The sequence below is a fragment of the Cibotium barometz genome, chromosome 50 (genome assembly GCF_041138505.1).
Source record: "Cibotium barometz isolate CiBa-2024 chromosome 50, ASM4113850v1, whole genome shotgun sequence".
In the NCBI taxonomy this organism is placed as follows: Eukaryota; Viridiplantae; Streptophyta; class Polypodiopsida; order Cyatheales; family Cibotiaceae; genus Cibotium; species Cibotium barometz.
The window spans coordinates 39,989,765-40,008,143 of NC_141095.1; the positions used below are offsets into that span (position 1 = coordinate 39,989,765).

General features: G+C 45.0%; 1 protein-coding gene across 3 annotated transcripts in view; it reads right to left on the reverse strand.

Moving 5' to 3' along the window:
• Positions 1-349: 349 nt before the first annotated feature.
• PAP2 (Purple acid phosphatases superfamily protein) overlaps positions 350-18,379 on the reverse strand; it is an 87,983-nt gene continuing 69,953 nt past the window's right edge. For all 3 annotated transcript variants that reach the window (XM_086786929.1, XM_086786930.1, XM_086786931.1), the window contains 2 exons: positions 2,222-2,925; positions 350-2,000 (listed from right to left, as the gene is read on the reverse strand). In XM_086786929.1, the coding sequence (XP_086643055.1) occupies positions 756-2,000; positions 2,222-2,925 (1,949 nt within the window). In that variant the 3' untranslated portion in view covers positions 350-755. The remainder of the gene's footprint in view (positions 2,001-2,221; positions 2,926-18,379) is intronic.

The window sequence follows — 18,379 nt, forward strand, 5'->3', positions numbered from 1 at the left end:
TGATTTTGCATTGTGTGCTTGTGTGTAATATAATGTTGAGATATGTTTAAGGGGAGTTCAATGTTTTATCCATGGTGTTAAATGTGTATACTAAAAATCTTTGATTCCCTCATAAGCAAGTGATTAGATTAACAGCATTCTCATGTGGCTTCAGTCCATCCAAAAATATAGGGGCTTCTCAAACTCGTGGACAAGGTATCCAAGAAAGCTTTTAAGTTGAATAAGACCATGACTTGATGCAAATCCATCAGCCCATAAGTGTGTAGTAGTATCCCACACCTTCAAAGCATACAACCCACCAAATCTCAATGGATCTCTTCTAGTATCCAAATCTAGCACACGACGTGCAAGCACGCAAACACACTATTACTATATCCCCCATTATAATCGGTCATTACAAACGTGTAGCATAGATGTGAATATATGTGAAGTGAATTCTAAGACTAATATATACAATAAACTTAACTATGGAAACATTGTTTAATTGCATTTGTTAGCTAAGGGTAGCAATCACGACAAATAAAGCCACATGGTCGCATCCCTGTAATTGGATAATAAGTGTTACCCCCACCCATCAAAAGGTCTTGCACTGGGTAGGGACGGTGGAGCATGGAACGAGTCTCCCCTGCTCATCTCATTTCATCACACAAAAAACACTGAAAGACTGACGAGATCTTACAATGATGGATGGGGACGGGGAGTCTCCCCAGACCATCTCATTTCATGGCCACCTGAATTTATAGCCTGTAAAGACATCATAAATCAACTTCAGTGTTACGAATTGGCAACCAACTTCTCTTTGGTTTTTCGGCTCGTTGCCTGCAATGCAAGGCTATGGCAATCCCTAGCCCCATTCCAAACACAAAAAAGGAGACAATCAACAGCAGGCTACCAACTGATAAAGGCCATGGCCCAAATATGGGATCAGATCTTACATACAAGCTGGTAATCGCCCCACTAGACGAATGAAATGTGACTGAATCATGAACCTGACCATCATGGTTGCCCACAAACGAAAGGGTCATTGAGTCCTTGGTTGCATAAAGCCTTGTGTAACCCAGCTCATCGCTTCTAAAACTAGACCACTCTGGTTGAGGATAGATTGGATCATCAGGGTGCTTGGAGCTGGGCATCCAATGGGGCTGCCAGTCTTGCCCGCCCATACCAATAACAACATGAACAGGAGAAGTTGCTCCTGAAATAGATTCTGCACACACAAACTTCTCAATTGGGCAAGTTCTCTCATATTTGTGCACATGCCCCCATAGAGCAAGGTCCACCTTATACTTTACTATGAGTGGTTCTAAATGCTCTCTCATTTGCAACATCAGTGGCGATTCGTACTGTGTGGTATACATGGGACGGTGCCCAAGGACAACAATGAAAGGGGTTTTAAGTCGGTCTACCCTTCTTAGGTCCTGCAAGATAAACTTGTACTGGTCACTACCTGGAAGAAAATTTGTTTCTGTGGAGATGTAAAGGAAATGCACCACTCCAAAATCCAGAGAATAATAAAGGTTTTTGGTTGCTAACGTCCCAGCTCCTGTTGGAAGTGAAGAATTTCCGGGCATCAAGAACCGCAAGCTGTAGGGAATACCACACTCTCCACCTCCATCCCTTCCATAATCATACTCCGCCCACAATGGTTTCCAAGGCTGGGAAGGCCAGTCATATTCATGATTTCCAATGCACACATGGTACGGTGCTTTAGAAGCAATCGGTTCTATCTGAGAAAAGAAGGAGTCCCATAGCCACGCATAGCCCCTTGCATAGCTTATATCTCCTATATGTGATATGAAACTGGGCTTTTGCCCCAACTCTGCAAGGTCCCGTGTTAGCCATTTGACAGTGTTTTTGCTTTCTGCTTGTGTCCATAGAAAAGTTGTATAAGGAGCCGAAGTCCCCATATCTCCAAACAGAAATGCATAGGTCTCTTCAGCATTAGGATCATATGATGTGAAATTGAACACACTGCTCCACCCACCTTCGTCACTTCCCACCTGGGACAACAGCATAGGGGCATCAAACCCTGCTGCTGATTTTCGAGCGTGAGCTCAAACATACATACATACATTCATGCATGCGTACCTACATACATAACTAGCTATGCACACGCACACACACACACACACACACCACTTAAATAGATAGAGAGAGAGAGAGAGAGAGAGAGAGAGAGAGAGAGAGAGAGGTCCCCAGTATCAAAACAGTAACAGCATACCTGATAATGATATAATTGGCCAGGCACTAGATTATCCATCATTGCATTATGCATGTAACCTGGTTCTCTCCAACCACGACTACTATTTGCTGGAGAATCACACATGTCAGACTGATAATATGTCAAAAAAGTGGTTTCCATTTGAAGGTCCAACCGGTTATTGTTTAAACCAAATCTGACATAGCTTTTGATGGGATCACGTGTAACAAACATGACATTCATCTTTTCATTTCCAGAAGCTAAGGACAAGTGGACTTGTGTCGGCTCATTGAAGTTCTCAAAGTTGACATTTTCACTAACAGAAAGACGGTGAGATGTACTGGGCAAAGACATTCCCTGGTTCTTCATTGTGGCATTCAATGTCTTATTGGTTGATCCCCCTTGAAATAGTCTGAACTGATAAGGCTCTCGCATGTTTATCAATGGCATAATCCACTGACCACTTCCTTGAGCCCACTCTGAATATGATGAAAGTAAGACATATCCGATATAATGGTCATCATCAGAGTTGGCAGGATTATAAATGCCAATCCAGTTTGACTCAGAAGGAGATATCAAATCCTTCCATTGGAGAGTGATATTGGAATTAGTGTGCTTCAAAAGTGTTGGAGAGGCTTCGAAAGTGAGGGCTAAAGCCCTGTATCCCATGCACAAACTCAGCAGAAATGCCAGCAACAGCTCTGATGCTTTTATTGACCTCATCCCTGCACAAAAGTAGGATATGAGAGACAGAGATCTCAAAAGAGTACATTTAAAAATGGCATCACAGCAACTCCTGCGATGATTGAAAACTACATAAACAATAAGTCCCACTCTTGCAAATCTACCAGCAAAAACTTCCAAGGACACTCTTTGCAAAACAAGAAAAATGCAGTTTTATGCAGCTCTCGTCACATGCATCCACTAGCTCAGTGAAGCACGACAGGGAATTAGCACCGTAACTTTACTTTATGGGATTTCCAAGAATAGAAAGCATTGTTCGACCCACCAATGTGAGCATTGGTCAAGTAAGGAGGGACTCTGGATGCAAGCAGCACCCATTCCTCCAACCAAGTCACTTCATCTGTACAGCAAGGTGGAGCAGAAGGGCCAGAAAGATTGCAATTTGCCAGCCAGCAAAGTAAATGAGCCAGCGTGTGCCTGGAAAAGAAGGCAAACCGCTGGAGCAGTAACGAGCATGGAAGGTTAGAGACTGTTTTTGGGCCAATGGACTGCAGGTTTGGGCAGCTGGAGGACCGGATACTAGGACACCCAAGCATTAGTCAATGTATCTAGGATTCTTGGCCTCAATCAGCCAGCCAGCTAACCCTAGCACGTTGCAGCTGACTAGCCCTTTAGCCACTATATAAGGGCAAGTCGAGGGTATGCCCAGCATAGTTGCATGCAAGGGAGCATGCAATGGAAACAGTTTGAAACTAGGAAACAGAAACGGCTAGGAAACGGCACGTCTTTAATATTATAGAGTAGATGCAGATAGAAATGATTAAAAAAAGTTAAAACAAATAGTGGGATAGATCATAATCTAATAGAGATAACAAGAAAAACTTGGTAAAATCAAAAGTTATTAGGGAAATACCGTGGGGAAATTATGAGGTGAGATTAGGAAATAGGGAAATGGAAACAAAAATGGCTCCTCCTGAGAAACAGAGTTACCACAGTTTGGCTAGGAAACACCCGTCTCTTATTACTATGACTTGAAATCAGCAATTTGGGAGTGATTAGGGTGGATAGTAATGGATTAGACTCAACATTTTGGCATAATCTAGGTAGAGAAAAAATGACTAGCACTAATAACAAGATAACGACGATGCTAGAGAGTTGATCCAACACAATTTCTATTAGATGGGAGACCTTTAAAAATTTGAGATACATCATCATTAGCTCAGGGGATCTTAATAGAAACATGCCTAATCATCTTAGTCCTTTCAATAGGATGACAATGGCATCTTCTTCTTCTACAGAGAGCTAATACTAGGTAATTGGTACATGATGCTCTTCATTTTTTTCCCAACTGGCCTTAGGCCCAAGATCCTACCATAGTTCTCGTTTTTCACCACCCGTAGGCAATGTCATCAAGGATGCACCTTGTGGGGTTTTGAACCCACATCCATCTCATCCTAGACAAGCACCTTTACCAACCACCTAAGCTATCACCTCATTAGCTAATGCTCTTCATTTTATTGACATGTGCCGGAAAAGAATCATTCACTTCCACGTCCAAACCAAAAAAATGGATTTTAAGGCTGATTTTGGAGTTCTTTCCCTTTGCCCCAAATATTTTGTCCAATTCAACCCATGCCCTGTTGGGAAATACAAGTACTATCCATCACTAGGAGGAGCCAAATGTCAAAGATGTAATAGCCAAACCTTGAGAGAATCATTCAAAGGTTGTAGCCTGTGAATGGTAAGCTAAGCATCTTATAGGTGCATTTATCCAAGCAAGAATCCACACCTAGATCAAAAGAGAAATCTCTATCTGATGTGATTGTCCTTTGCAAACCACCAATGGGGTACCAAAACCGAATGACCAAGTGAGCTATGTCCTCGGCTGTGGCTATCTGCTTGCATGGAATGAGCATGTAAAACTTACTGAATCTATAGCTCACCTGTACTTCTTTAACCAAACAAGGTATACCATGTGTGCTTTTGCAACATGATTACAATCATGATTTTACTTGCATACCCTATTTTGAGCTAAAACCCTTAATCAATTGAAACCCTAGTTTCTTGGCCACATTCTCTTAAGTGCTCATCATGTCATCTCCTACATCGGGTCTCCCGAGCTCACGGAACGCTTCGATGGCACCAACGGCTTTCTGACCTAGCAAACAAAAGTGCAACTCCCCCTCATGAAGGATGATTTATGGATAGTAGTCTCCGGTGATGAATAGCAACCTACGGCAATGGCTATTGAATACAGATTCTCGAAGCAGAAAAACCAAAAAGCTATTGGTATCATTGGCTTAAATCTTCATAGCAACTTGGTGCATCATATCGACTTTACCACCACAGCACACCAGAACTGGGAAAACCTAGAAAGTACTTTTGGTAACAAGATAACAAACTCTAAGGTCTTTCTCAAATTAAAGTTTCTGATTTAAAGATGCGTGAAGACCAGGAGCTTAGTGAGCATCTTGCCTATTTTTATTCACTGGTGCAACAACTTGGCAGTCTAAAATGTGCATCTAGTGATGAAGACAAGATGGTGGTGTTAACAAAGAGTATGCAGAGCATCAGCCGCTTTGAGCCTTCCTTGGAGATCCTTCGAGTCGCTTCTACTACCTTCGACGATATGGTTGCTTTGCTCATCGAAAAAGATCGTCGCAACAAAGAGGCAACTTCAAGCAGCAGTAACATCTATGAAGACAAAGCCTTTGCTAGAGAGCACAAGAAAACCACTGCAACTCCACCATGGAAGACCAAAAAGCATATAAAATGTCGACATTGTGGCCGTATGGAGCACAAAGCCTCTCAATGCTACAAAAAACTTGAAAAAGAACAAGTGCAACACCATGCTAGCTTGGTAACTATTGAAGACCCTAAAGAAGATGAACACACTAACATCTCCATCAACACAGTTACAACAAATCTTGCACGTGTCTCTTTTCTTGCGGAATTGTACGCGCTAGATGAAGATTATGCCCTCTAGAATCTTTTCTTTTGAATCAATAAGGGTCCTCTGCCCGGGTCATCCCCCAAAATGTGTATTTTTTCTTTATTTTGTATGTTCCAAACTCTGAGATTTCATAAATCCTAGCCAGGAGTAAGGCGGGTTGACAAAGATTAGTTGCTATACTCTCCCTAGGTTTACTCGGGATTCTGTTACCACAACACAGGAGGTGTTGAGTGGTGAATCAACCAAGGGGACATTGGAAAGCAAAGTAGGTAATGGAATTTCTTTTGCGTAAGGGTCTCACCACTCCTTTACTCCGAAGGGGGGTTTGTTGGGAAATCGAAGTTAAGTGTGGGAACAGCCTCTTAGCCTAGGAATCTTCCCTTGAGGTAAGCAGTGATGTCACACCTCATTTAATAAGGTCAAAGAAGAGGTTGTACTTTCAACCCATAAAAGGGGCTTCATTTTACTCATTTTAATCATCTAGAAAACTGTTACTTGTGTCTAATCATTGTACTTCACTCTCTATCATCATCATCTCTCTCTCTCTCTCTCCCTCTCTCATACAGCTTCATCTTGCCATGGCATTCTTCTTGCCACAACCTCCATAGCCTCCACAGCTAGGAGTCTCTGATCCAACACATTCGGCATTGGTACTCGATTGGTGGGATTCCTAGGACCATAGTGTCAGACCGTGATGCCAAATTTACAAGTCATTTCTGGAGGGCGTTGTTTGACAATTCTGGTACTAAATTGAACTTTTCCAGTGCATTTCCAGACAGGTGGCCAAACAAAAATTTACAACCAGTTGGCCTTCGACGTGCTGAAGTGTGATGTCCACGATCAGCAAGGTAAGTTGGAATCTTATTTGCCTTTAGTTCAAGCAGTTTTGAATGATTAGTTTTCTTCAGCTATGGGCAGGACTCCTTATGAAGTAGCGTTTGGAAGACCATTCCAGTCGCTATTGACCAGAACCTCGCCTTCAGTTCCTGAAACGAACAGATTGATGGAGTCTTACTAGGAGAGATCTTGGGATCAGTCGAAGACAGGCAAGCTAAAGCGTAGGAGGCCTACACTGGCCAATAAAGATCGAAGGGATGTGAAGTTCTCAGAAGGAGATTGGGTTTATCTTCGGATTATGAAGCAATGACTGAAATAGGTAGGCAAGCGATGTCTAAAGTTACCTTTCAGAAGCTTCGGACCTTTTCCTATCCAGAGAAAGATCAATGAGGTGTCGATGAAGTTGAAGTTACCTCCGAGCTAGACTATGCACGATTTGTTCCATGTCAATTCGCTAAAACCATATGTAGGTCCAATCCCTTCAAAGATTAAAGATGAAGTGGAACCAAACATTGTTGACGAAGCTAAAGTGATGGTTCCCAAGTAGATTCTTCTACACCACTTCAAGCATGGTTCCAGCCGAAGACACAGACAGCTCCTCACGAAGTTTCAAGACCGAGTGACACAGGAAACTGTTTGGCTTGACAAAGAATTCTTCGACGACTATCCGGCTTTATTGACAGACTATCTGGAGGGGATGTCACGTGCATCCTACACTTGGATGCCATGTGGACATACTTGTACAGCAGGTGCAGGACCTAGAGTGGAAACCGGTCCCATGTGAGCCCCAGTCCGGGATGAGTTAGCCAAGGTTCCACTCTAAGCATCCAAGGTCAAGTGTACAAGTCTCGTACATGGTCTTGGTCAAGTGTGCAAGTCCCGCACATGAAGCAATGCCAGTCCGTACTGTGAGTCACCCTCTGGAATGATGTCAAGTGTTCCGCATGTTCGGCTTGCAATGAAATACCAAGCATCTAAGTATTGGGAAGCATGTAGTTGCATTGCATGTAGGAGAAGGGGACAGCCCTTTGGGCTACCCCATGATGGGGTTTTCTATCCCTTGATTGAGTATGGGGTAGGCCTTAGGCCACCCTAGGGGTCTAGGTGACCCTTGGCCAGTGCCTAATGGACTAGGCATGCTGTCGACCAGCCCTAAGGGGGCCTGGACAGCAAGGTGGCCAACCTTAATTCTTGGCCAGCTTGTCTGCCAGCATATGTGGCATGGGCAGCCCAGTCGGCCAGCCTCATGGCTTGGCCAGGCTGTGGGCTAGCCCATGGGAAGCCAGCCCAGCAAAGAGGGCCAACATGCACAGGCGGCCAACAGCAGGTGTGAAAGAGGCACCTGATAAAGGCATATTTAGTGGGTCATGGGAAGGATATCAGCAGGCCAACTGCGTGTAGGGACCCACCGACCAGCATTATATGAGCCTATAAATAGCATAGGCAAGAATCCCATTTGTTATCTTAGCATTAACAAAGGGCTGAGGTCTTCCAAGGGCCAAGACAGCCAAGGGGAACTCTAAAGCCAAGGTGAAGCTGAAAGGTCAAGTGTTGGATCTCTCTTGGCTGTCTACTCTCTCGTGTGATCTCTCTCTCTCTCTCGTCTGTCTACTCTCTCGTGTGATCTCCTCCATTGTTGGAATGGACTTGTTGAACCTTCTGTGTGGTCACAGTCTCAACCAAAGTCACCCACTCTTGGAAGCGGGAGAACACTTGAGATTTTTTTGCCAAGAGATAAATCCAAACTTTGCGTGAGTAATCATCAATAATAAGCATAAAGTACCTGGCTCATTCTTGGATAGTAGTTCACATGGGGCCACACAGGTCCATATAAATGAGCTCTAGAATATGAGAAGCCCAATGAGTAGCCTCGTGAGGAAAGGTATCTTGCTGAGGAACAGGAGAGTTCGAGAGAAGCTTCTCAATACTGATGAAGACAGTCTCCTTGGTGGAAGAGGATTTTTGAGTTTGGTTGGTGGATGAAGAGGTTTGATTGGGGGGTTTCTTAGCAAAACCACCTTCTCTCTTCATTTTGCGACAATTAGGCTGAATGTGACCTTGGAGACCACAATATTGACAAGTAAGTTCTTTATGAGAGGGATTGTTGGCAGATTTGTGGTCACCTTTGTTGCTCGTGGAAACGTTGGATTTCCATTTGCTTTTGCCCTTAGCCTGAAGAAGGGTCTCAAAAGTATCCTAGCTGGTCTTCTTTCTCATGGTCCTATCCTGAAGCATGCCAACAATGGTATGTAGATCAGGATAAGAAGGAAGAAGTGATATAGTATCACAAAAAGCAGAGAAAGTCTAGGGCAATTTGACGAGGAGTTGATTGACAAAGTCCTTGTCGGTAACTTTTCTCCCCAAAGAGACCAACTATGTCGGTCATGAACTCCGTAACAGAATCCATGATGTTAGCAATATCGACGATCTTTAGGTTGGAGAGCTGAATCTCCAAGGCTACTTTCTGAGGAGAGTTCTCAAGGTGATACCTCCTCTAAACGGTATCCCATAATTCTTCTGCAGTTTCCTCATCATTGTCATCAAATTGACAAGCAATAGAGGGTTTTATGTTGAAAAAGATAAAGGCATGAGCTCTTGCATCGTTGTCAGCCCAAGCATCAATCCCAGCCTGAGGAGAAGTAGCATCGGGAGAGGCATTAGTGCCAGAAACAATACCCCATAGCCGATGATATCGAAGGAGAGTCTTCATTTGTATTGCCCAATCAAGACAATTGGTTCCATCTAAGATAGATTCCTTGGGAAGTTGAGGAATGGTTGAAGAGATGCTAGTTGGTGTAGAAGCCATGGAATCCTCCTCTGGAATTTTCAGCGAAAAAGACTGCAAGTAGGTACCCGGGGGTGGCCCACTCCTCCCTAGATGCTAGGTGGGGTGAAAGAAAGATGTAGAACTGTACACCTACCGGAGATCAAGGCACACGGGTGAAGACGGGAGCTGATCTCATGCATGATGAAGTAAGAGAGGGAGAGGCTAATGGAGCAAGTGCATAGTGCTGCCGCTAGTCCGGGGTAATGACAACGTACAAATTGGGAGAGGAGGGAGGGCTGGGAAAAAAAACGCAGCAAGGTGTTGCTTTAGGAGAAATGCAGTAGACAAACTAGACACACTGATTTGTGCGATGAAGTGGATCTCCAAAACACAGCCGCCAAGGAGCGAAGGAGAAAGAAAAACAGGCTGAAAAATCTTCTTGCTGATCTGTGGAAGCACAAGATCTCTGATACCATGTGAGAATATGTGAATGTGATGTGGAAGCAAATAGAGATCACACAAGAGAGAGTAGAAAGCCAAGAGAGATCCAACACTTGACCCAAGAATTGAAGCGGAAGCAAATAGAGATCACACAAGAGAGAGTAGACAGACGAGAGAGAGATCTCCAGATCCTTCCATGTTTTTTGCTCACAGAAAGGTATAAGCCGTCAATTTTCCACACCTCACACTCAGCAGAATGGTGTGATTGAACGCAAGAACGGGACTGTTTAGGAGATGGCTCGTACCATGCTTTCTTCTTCTGATCTTCCTCCCTTTTTCTAGGGAGAAGCTATGAGCACTCATGTTTACATCATCAATCGTTCTCCTACAAAGGCAATTTCTCATATGACTCCAAAGGAGGCTTTTACAAGACAGAAACCTTCCGTCTCTCATTGCAGGTTTTTAGTTGTGATGCCTATGTTCATATCCCTGATTCTGACAGATCCAAATTTGATTCCACGTCCACGAAGTGCAAATTCCCTGAATATAGCTCTCATTCCAAAGCTTACATATTATGGGATCCGGAGTCGCGATCCTTGGTGATTTCTCACGATGTTCACTTTGTTGGACCCTCATCGGATGATTCTCGCTCTCATCCCAAGCTTACCATCAAGGTCCCTTCTTCTTCCTCGGCCACCCCAACTCCACCACCAGCTTCTCCACCATCAACTTCTTTACCGCCTGCCTCTCCACCCCCACTTCCTCATTCCCCGACTTCTCCTCCTCCTGCTCCTGTGCAACAGAGGATTGCCCCCAAGATTCCACGATGGCTGGAAACCACTATTTGTGATTCTCATCTCTCCGATATGGAACTTCATCACCTTGTTGATCTTCAACACAATCTTTGACACAAGCATGGAGATTACATCAGCTTCGTCATTCTTGTAACCTCACCCTAATGAGTACAGTGATACAGTCATATGAGCCTACTACAGCTAAAGAGGCTCTTGCTCTTCCTAAGTGACGGGCAGCCATGGAGGCCAAGATTGATTCCATTGAGAGGAATCATACATGGGAGCTTGTGGACTGGCCTCTGCATCAACAAGTTATTGGGGTCAAGTGGCTCTTTAAGACCACGTTTCATGCTAATGGATCTCTGGACAAACACAAAGCCAAATTGGTTGCAAAGCAATCTCTCTAGTGATCTCCAGCCATCATGAGACATTCCTGACCGTCTGCGGTGGTCAAGACTAGGCCCCCAAATCTGCACACCATATAAGAGTGTCGAGGATACAAGAGTCTTGAAAAGCCATAGCTTCGTTCCACGCTCCTGAAATGAAACTGCACCTGTGAACACATCCTCTCTAAAGCTCCCAGAGCCGGATATCCTCGTGTCAATCTCGCCTCAGCGGCTGCCCTCACAGAGAAAGCTGGGCCAATAAACAAAATCCCCAAGTATACATAGGAGGAAACATACTCCAACACCTTACCTCTATAAGAGAACTATGGAGTTGATCTACTCACCCACTGTGCAGAGGTATTAAAGATCATAACCTTGGTTTTTCCAAGGTTCACTATAAGATCCCTATCCTCTGCAAATGCCTGTAAAGCATCTAAATGTCTATGCATCTCCTCTGGTGAGTCGGCTATCAATACAATATCATCTGCATATATAAGAAGTGGTATCCAGGTGCTTGCTAGTGGTGATCCTCTACCGCCCTTTCTATCAATGTACTCAAAAATCTCATCAATGTATAGACCAAAAAAAGTCGGCGAGAGTGGAAAACCTTGTTTCACTCCAATGGTAGAGTGAATAAGCTCAGACTCTCCCTCTAGTGTCCGTACTCTACACGTCGCGCTGACTCATTAATTCAAATATCGCCCAAGTGAGCTCGTGCAGAACTCCTATGCCACACAATCTCCTCAACAATCTGGCCCATGGCACTATGTCAAAAGCCTTGTGGAAATCCACAAAGCAGCAGTAAATCTCCTCCCATGTGCTCTCCCCTCCTCAATGATAGCCCTGAGGGTGAAAATGTGATCCAGTGTCAAGAAGCCTCTACGAAAACTTGCCTACCCAAGCGCTCTAAGTCCTTGCTCCTCTGTCCAACTACTAAGCTCATGCTCAAGGATAGAGGCATAAAGCTTAGCCAAAGTGTGGCCAATCATGATAGTACGATAATTGGTGGGAATCATGGGGTCACCCAATTTCAGTACTGGCACAATAGTGTTAGTGCTCCAACTCACAGGGAAGCCCTCACACACAACTCTATTAAACATATGCATCAATAAGGGAGCCAACATATCTTTAGCATAAGACAAATGCTCTGCAACAAGGCCATCATGATCAAGGGCCTTCCTTGCATGCAGTCTATCAATAGCATCATGAGTCATGCTCAACCTGAAGAATGTGGAGGGGGCTAGGGGGTCTGGAAGAGTAGGCTGCTCTGGGATCTGGTAGAGGGTGGTAACTATCTGACTCTAGGTGGCCGTCGAGGTGATGGGCACAGGCGGGCTATGCTAGAGAGAGAGAGAGAGAGAGAGAGAGAGAGAGAGAAAGAAAGATATATTAAGCGTCTACTAAAGACCCAATGGGCCTATGAGACCAAAGTGATACAATAATGTCCATGGCATATCTCATCATGGAATGGAAAATAAAACAGAAAGAAAACATAAACATAGCTATCTCACTGGGGTGATATAAAACTGTCCATGGAAACACATCATGGAATACTAAGAACATAGAAACATGAGAGCAACATAAGCTCCGAGTAGATGGTATACCACTCTCCAAAGTATCAAGCATGGGGCTAATGAGTATGGCCGAGAGGTCTCCCTCAGCTATGTCACGTGGAAAGGAAGCTCGATGGCGGTGGAGCATGTCCTGGATCTGGAGCTGATGAGGTGATCGTGGCCGATGAGGGGGCCAAGGGCGTCGGGCACGCTGGAGTGCAGAGGCTCGGTCCGAGGTAACTCCTCTCGGGCGAGGTAGGTCCAGAGCACCTCGTGGAGGGTCCACAAGATCCACTATGTCAGTGTCCTCCACCTCCTGGGTCTGGAAGAAACTAGTGATGGTTGGCTAGCGAGGGAGGGGGCGGGGTGGCTGGGGCTAAAGCTCTCTCAAGAAGGTATCCCTGTGTCTGTGGAGCTCAAGCAGGAAGAGGCCCAAGCAACGCTGGTCCTAGAAGTCAATGATCTCGGAGAGTGGACCAAATCCCTCACGAAATAGACAGTGAAACCTCCCGCGGATCTCATAGTATACTGGGCAGCGGCATATGTAATGCTCCTCCGTCTCAACCTCTGTGTGGCATAGTCGGTAGATCCTCTCCTCTTTGGGTCTCCGTAAGAGGTTCTCGGCTCTAAAGATGCGCTTAGCTCTACTTGTCTCCACTCTGAGGGCGGTGGGATGAAACCTGTATCTGGCCAATCGCAATCCGCATGGCATGGGACATGTGAACACTCAAGTAGCCCAACTACTAGATGAATCCATCCTCAGTGAGTGAGAAAGTGACCTTCGTAAAAGTGCATCTTCGTGGGGAGCTCCGAAGGTGTGATCCATGTGCAATGTGTGTAGAGGCTGAGAAGACCTAACCGGATAACCCGGTTGGTATCCTCGTGAGACAGCCGGAGAAAAGGGGAGTCCAAACTGTACTGAAGGGGGGGATAGGCGGTCCATGCGGAGCCCATATACTGAGAACCAAGTGGAAACTAGTGCATACCATACTCCAGAGTGGCCCTCAAGTGCTAGCTATCTGGAGGACTCTAGGGCAAGCCTCGGGTACCTGTGGGGATCCGTGTGACTGATGCGATGGAGGTATGTGATTGTCTGGAAGAGTGAATCCACTACCATCAGGGCTGCAGCAAACTCTGCCTGGATAATCTGGTGTGGGACCGATGGTTTGCTGCGGATCACACGGGAGAACATCATGACCTTGGGCCTCTCAACTCGCTGCCAATCCTCATCGGATAAATCTGGCCCCCAGAAGGCTGAGAGAGAGAGAGAGAAATGAAATGAAATGAAATGATATATTAACGTCTTCAGAAGGCCAAAATGACCTATGAGACCAAAAAGGTTACAACAATTGGTGGATCTCATACAATGTCTGTGTAAGAAAAGTTAAAAACAACTAAACAACTAACTAAAACTGAAACAACTATGAGGAAAACTACGGTACTAGGAGCTCCTAATGGATAACATCTGGAGGAAAACTCCAGCAACAAAGGTAAGCATCATACACATCACTATCCAAAGATGTCTCTCATCGGTCGATGGCGGATATCCTCAATGTCCTCCATGGTGAGTACTCTGATTGGACGTCTCCCATGCCGTGCTAGTATGGTCCTCATCCTCTGTTGTAGTCTCCGCCGATGTCGAGATGGGCCTCTCATCTTGGGGCGCCTGGACCGCCCCAGCTCTATAGCCCGATCAATCAGTGTACCTCTAGTGCGGCTATACTCTGGGGCTATCTGCAATGCCTGCTGGCCTGACTGCTCAATCTCTGGTCGAAAGAAGTCTGTAATCTGCCTCTGTAGGTGTCTCTCCCTCTCTGATCCCCTCCCTCTCAAGAGACCCTCTCTATGTCTACGAAGCTCCAGCAAGTATAATCCGAGGCATCTCTGATCCTGGTATCTCATGACTCTAGAAAGTGGTCCGAAACCCTCTCTAAACAGGCAGTGAAAACGGCCTCTTATCTCATAATATACTGGACAGTGACATATGTAATGTAACTCTGTCTCTAGCTCCATCTGGCATAGCTGACAAATCCTGGCCTCAGCTGGTACTCCTCTGAATCTGCCAGTCTCAATCTCTAGCTGGTGTGAGGATGTGCGCATCTGACCAATAGCACACCGTACCCCATGAGAAAAATGAGTATCCATGTAGCTGGGTCTAATCACAAACTCATCCTCCGTGAGCTGGAGAAGATGATCTCTATAGAAAGCCATCTTCGTACCAAGCTCGTGTGTCGGCTGTATCCATGTCCTCCTAGTGTCCAGCTGAATCAAGTCCTGCCTGATAAGTCTAGTAATCTCTGCCCGTGTGAGAGAGAAGGAGGGTGCATCCAGGGAGTACTGAAATGGAGGTAGCCTGTCCATACTAAAGCCGTGCAGCTGGAACCAAGCTGTCATCTGTGCATACCAACATGATCCGTCTCCCTGTGATGCCAACTGTCGTGAAGACTCTAGGGCTAAGCGAGCATATCTGTCTCTAGGGAGAGCCCAAGTGCTATGTATAAAGGAGACTGATCGAGTGAGTGCCTCTACTACCAATGGGGGGGCAGCCATCTCTGCACGGATAATATCATGTGGTACGGAGGCCTTGGCCCTAATCATCCGAGAAATCATAGAAACCAAGGGCCTCTCCATACGTCTCCATCCATCACTGCTACCAGCTCGGCTGTGGTGATCCACTGAGGGTCCCCATATCTCCACTCCATTAATGAGAGAGAGTAATATTAACGTCTACGGAAGACCCCAAGGGCCTATGAGACCAAAAGTAATACAATGGTACCATGGATATATTGAGCTATGGAAAAATGAAAGAAAAAGTAAAATCACAGCTGTAAAGTACGAAAAGTTCGATTCGGTACATTACGTTCAAATACGATCTCGGAACGCACTGCTAAATTTTGAAAATAAAAATACAGTGGAGGTACGGTCCATTTAAAAAAAACTTTAAAATATAAATATAGATGCAAAACTTAGAGAAGTTACACCTTACAACTTACCCAAAACATAGAAATTTAGAATGTTGCATAGAAAATGAAAGTAGACAAATGTACATGTGACATGTCAAAGAGTCATGAGAATATATAAAGCCGCAAAAGTTGGTGAGTACAAAAATCCAAAAAGCCTATAGAGGACTATAGAGGCTAAAAGCCTATGTCACCATCTATGTCAGAGGGAGAGAGAGAGAGAGGGAGGGAGGGAGCGAGAGGCTTGAGGAAGAGGGAGAGGCTTGAGCCTCGAGTAGGAGGCTTAAGCCTTGAGGAAGAGAGAGATTGTAAGCCCAACGGGGCGTGCAGTGACAAACTCAACCACATGTCCAAGAGATAAAAATATAAAGAGAGAGAGAGGAGAGAGAAAAGCGAATGGGGATTTTGTACAGTACACATTGAGCGGGGAACAAGCCCCACCCCTTTCAGGAATTTATTCAGGAACAATCCACGGGCACGTTGGCTAGGATCAATACAATCTATGAATACAAATCAAACAAATATGCCGATGTAGGATATCCAAGCCGATGTCGATGTCAACACACAAGATCTCTGATGCCGAGCACACCACGGGGATGACCCACAAGTATCTCTCACCGGGCTAGTACCAGATCCAATATCCAAATCCAATGGATCCCAAGTCCAATGAATCCAAATCCATGTCTGAATCCAAATCCATGTCCAAATTCAAGTCCAAGTCCAAGTCCAAATCCCAGTGCAAAATCCAATCTCCATGTCTAAGCCTATGTTCCATGTTCATGTCCAAGCTTCATGCCCAAGCTCTATGTCTAAGTTCTTCATGTCTATGCTCAGGTTCAAGCTTCCATGTCCAAGCTCTATGCCCAAGTTCCATGTCCAAGCTCTAAATCCACTCGCTCATCCCATGAATAATCTCCACAATTCCTATAGCCTTGTCGATGATGAAAACCCTAGAGAAGCTCTTTCTGGCAAGAAACCTGATATAAAATCTGTTTTAATGGTTTTTGGGCGATAAAAACCTCCAAAAAGCAATTTTTAGGGTTTTTGAGTAGTTTTAGGGTTTCTAGAATTTTTAGGATTTCTGTCCGTACAGTCCGTACAGCTGTACGGATCCTTACAGTCGCACGAAAAGATGGTGATGTGGCACTACAGTTGCTGGAGGCGCTCTGAAATCAATGGGTAGCGATGAAAAACTCCATGATTTGGTTCATAGATGATGAAGAAGATAATCTCCACGCTTGAACAAAGATGGCAACGCAATGAAGAGGTTCTTCTTCAACTTGATGCTCAAGAGAGGCTCATGCTTCTTTTATACTTGGGGAAGCCTTGCTTTTTGCCAAAAAGTAATGCTTTTGCTCTGCTTTTGTCTATTTATTAAATATTATTAATAATAGCCAAAGTTCTTGATTTGTGCTTTTACAACTTCAGGGCCTTGCTTTTTGAGAAAGCGGCTTTTAGCGTTTTGGTCCGGCTTAGTCTCCTCTTTCCAATGGTGCCCTTGGCTCATGGTCAACCCTGTTTGACTTTTTGCTTTTTCCTACTTTTTGACCAAGAATAGTGTTTTTTCTTAATCAATCCATATGGACCCTGTCCCCCCATGTCTTCTTCCGCATGTCTGGTGTCCGGGCATGGATTTCATTGTGTGAAATAGAGCTAGGAGGGCCAAATAGTTACATTCCCTCCCTCTTACATCGCAGTTGTCCTCAACTGCGGACTGCAAGTGTTCCAAGCACATCCATATGTTCCATGTATATCCATGTGTTCCAAGTACATGAAGTACTTCCATATGTTTAAAGGTACTAGCACCATCTGGTGAGCTTGTGCATTGATCTTTCCCCAATCCGGGGTGTCATCTGCTCATCTGGCAATATCTCAATGCCTTTTCTTTGACCAATGTCCTTGTTCTTTATGGTACATCTTCATGGCCTGTCACATGTGTTAGATAAAATAAATGCATAGTTAGCTCCTGCAAAAACTAGACACAAGCTAGTCAACAAACAAGTATGCATCATTCGTGTCTACTGGGTATTCCAGGTACTGGCCAGGTAGTCTGGAGCATCATTCGCGTCTACTGGGTATTCCAGGTACTAGCCAGGTAGTCTGGAGCCCAGTGAACTATGACATGCCATAAATCCAAGCATTGTCCACGCATCAAAAACAGCACAGAAAGTCAAAGAAATTCAAACATACATCAGTATGCAATGCACAAGTAATGATCCTCCTGTTCATGGATTGTCCTGACTGGTTTCATCGAAACTGTGCTGAGCCATCTGGCCACTAGGACCGCCCGAGAGTTCATCAATAGTCATCTGGGCCATTTGGTCGCATTGACCGCCCGACTATGAAATCCAATACAGTCATCTGGGCCATCTGGTCGCAATGACCACCCGACTGCGAAATCCAATACAGTCATTTGGGCCGTTTGGTCGCAATGACCGCCCGACTGCGAAATCCAATACAATCATCTGGGCCATTTGGTCGCAATGACCACCCGACTGCGAAATCCAATACAGTCATTTGGGCCGTCTGGTCGCAATGACCGCCCGACTGCGAAATCCAATACAATCATCTGGGCCATCTAGTCGCAATGACCTCCCGATTGCGAAATCCAATACAATCATTTGGGTCATCTAGTCGCAATGACCGCCCGACTGCGAAGTCCAAGATATCTGGCATCGTTGCCGTCCAATGGGTCATCTGGCATCATTGCCTCCCATATACAAATCTTGTTCTGGCATCATTGCCATCCATATACAAATCTTGTTCTGGCATCATTGCCGTCCATATACAAATCTTGCTCCTTG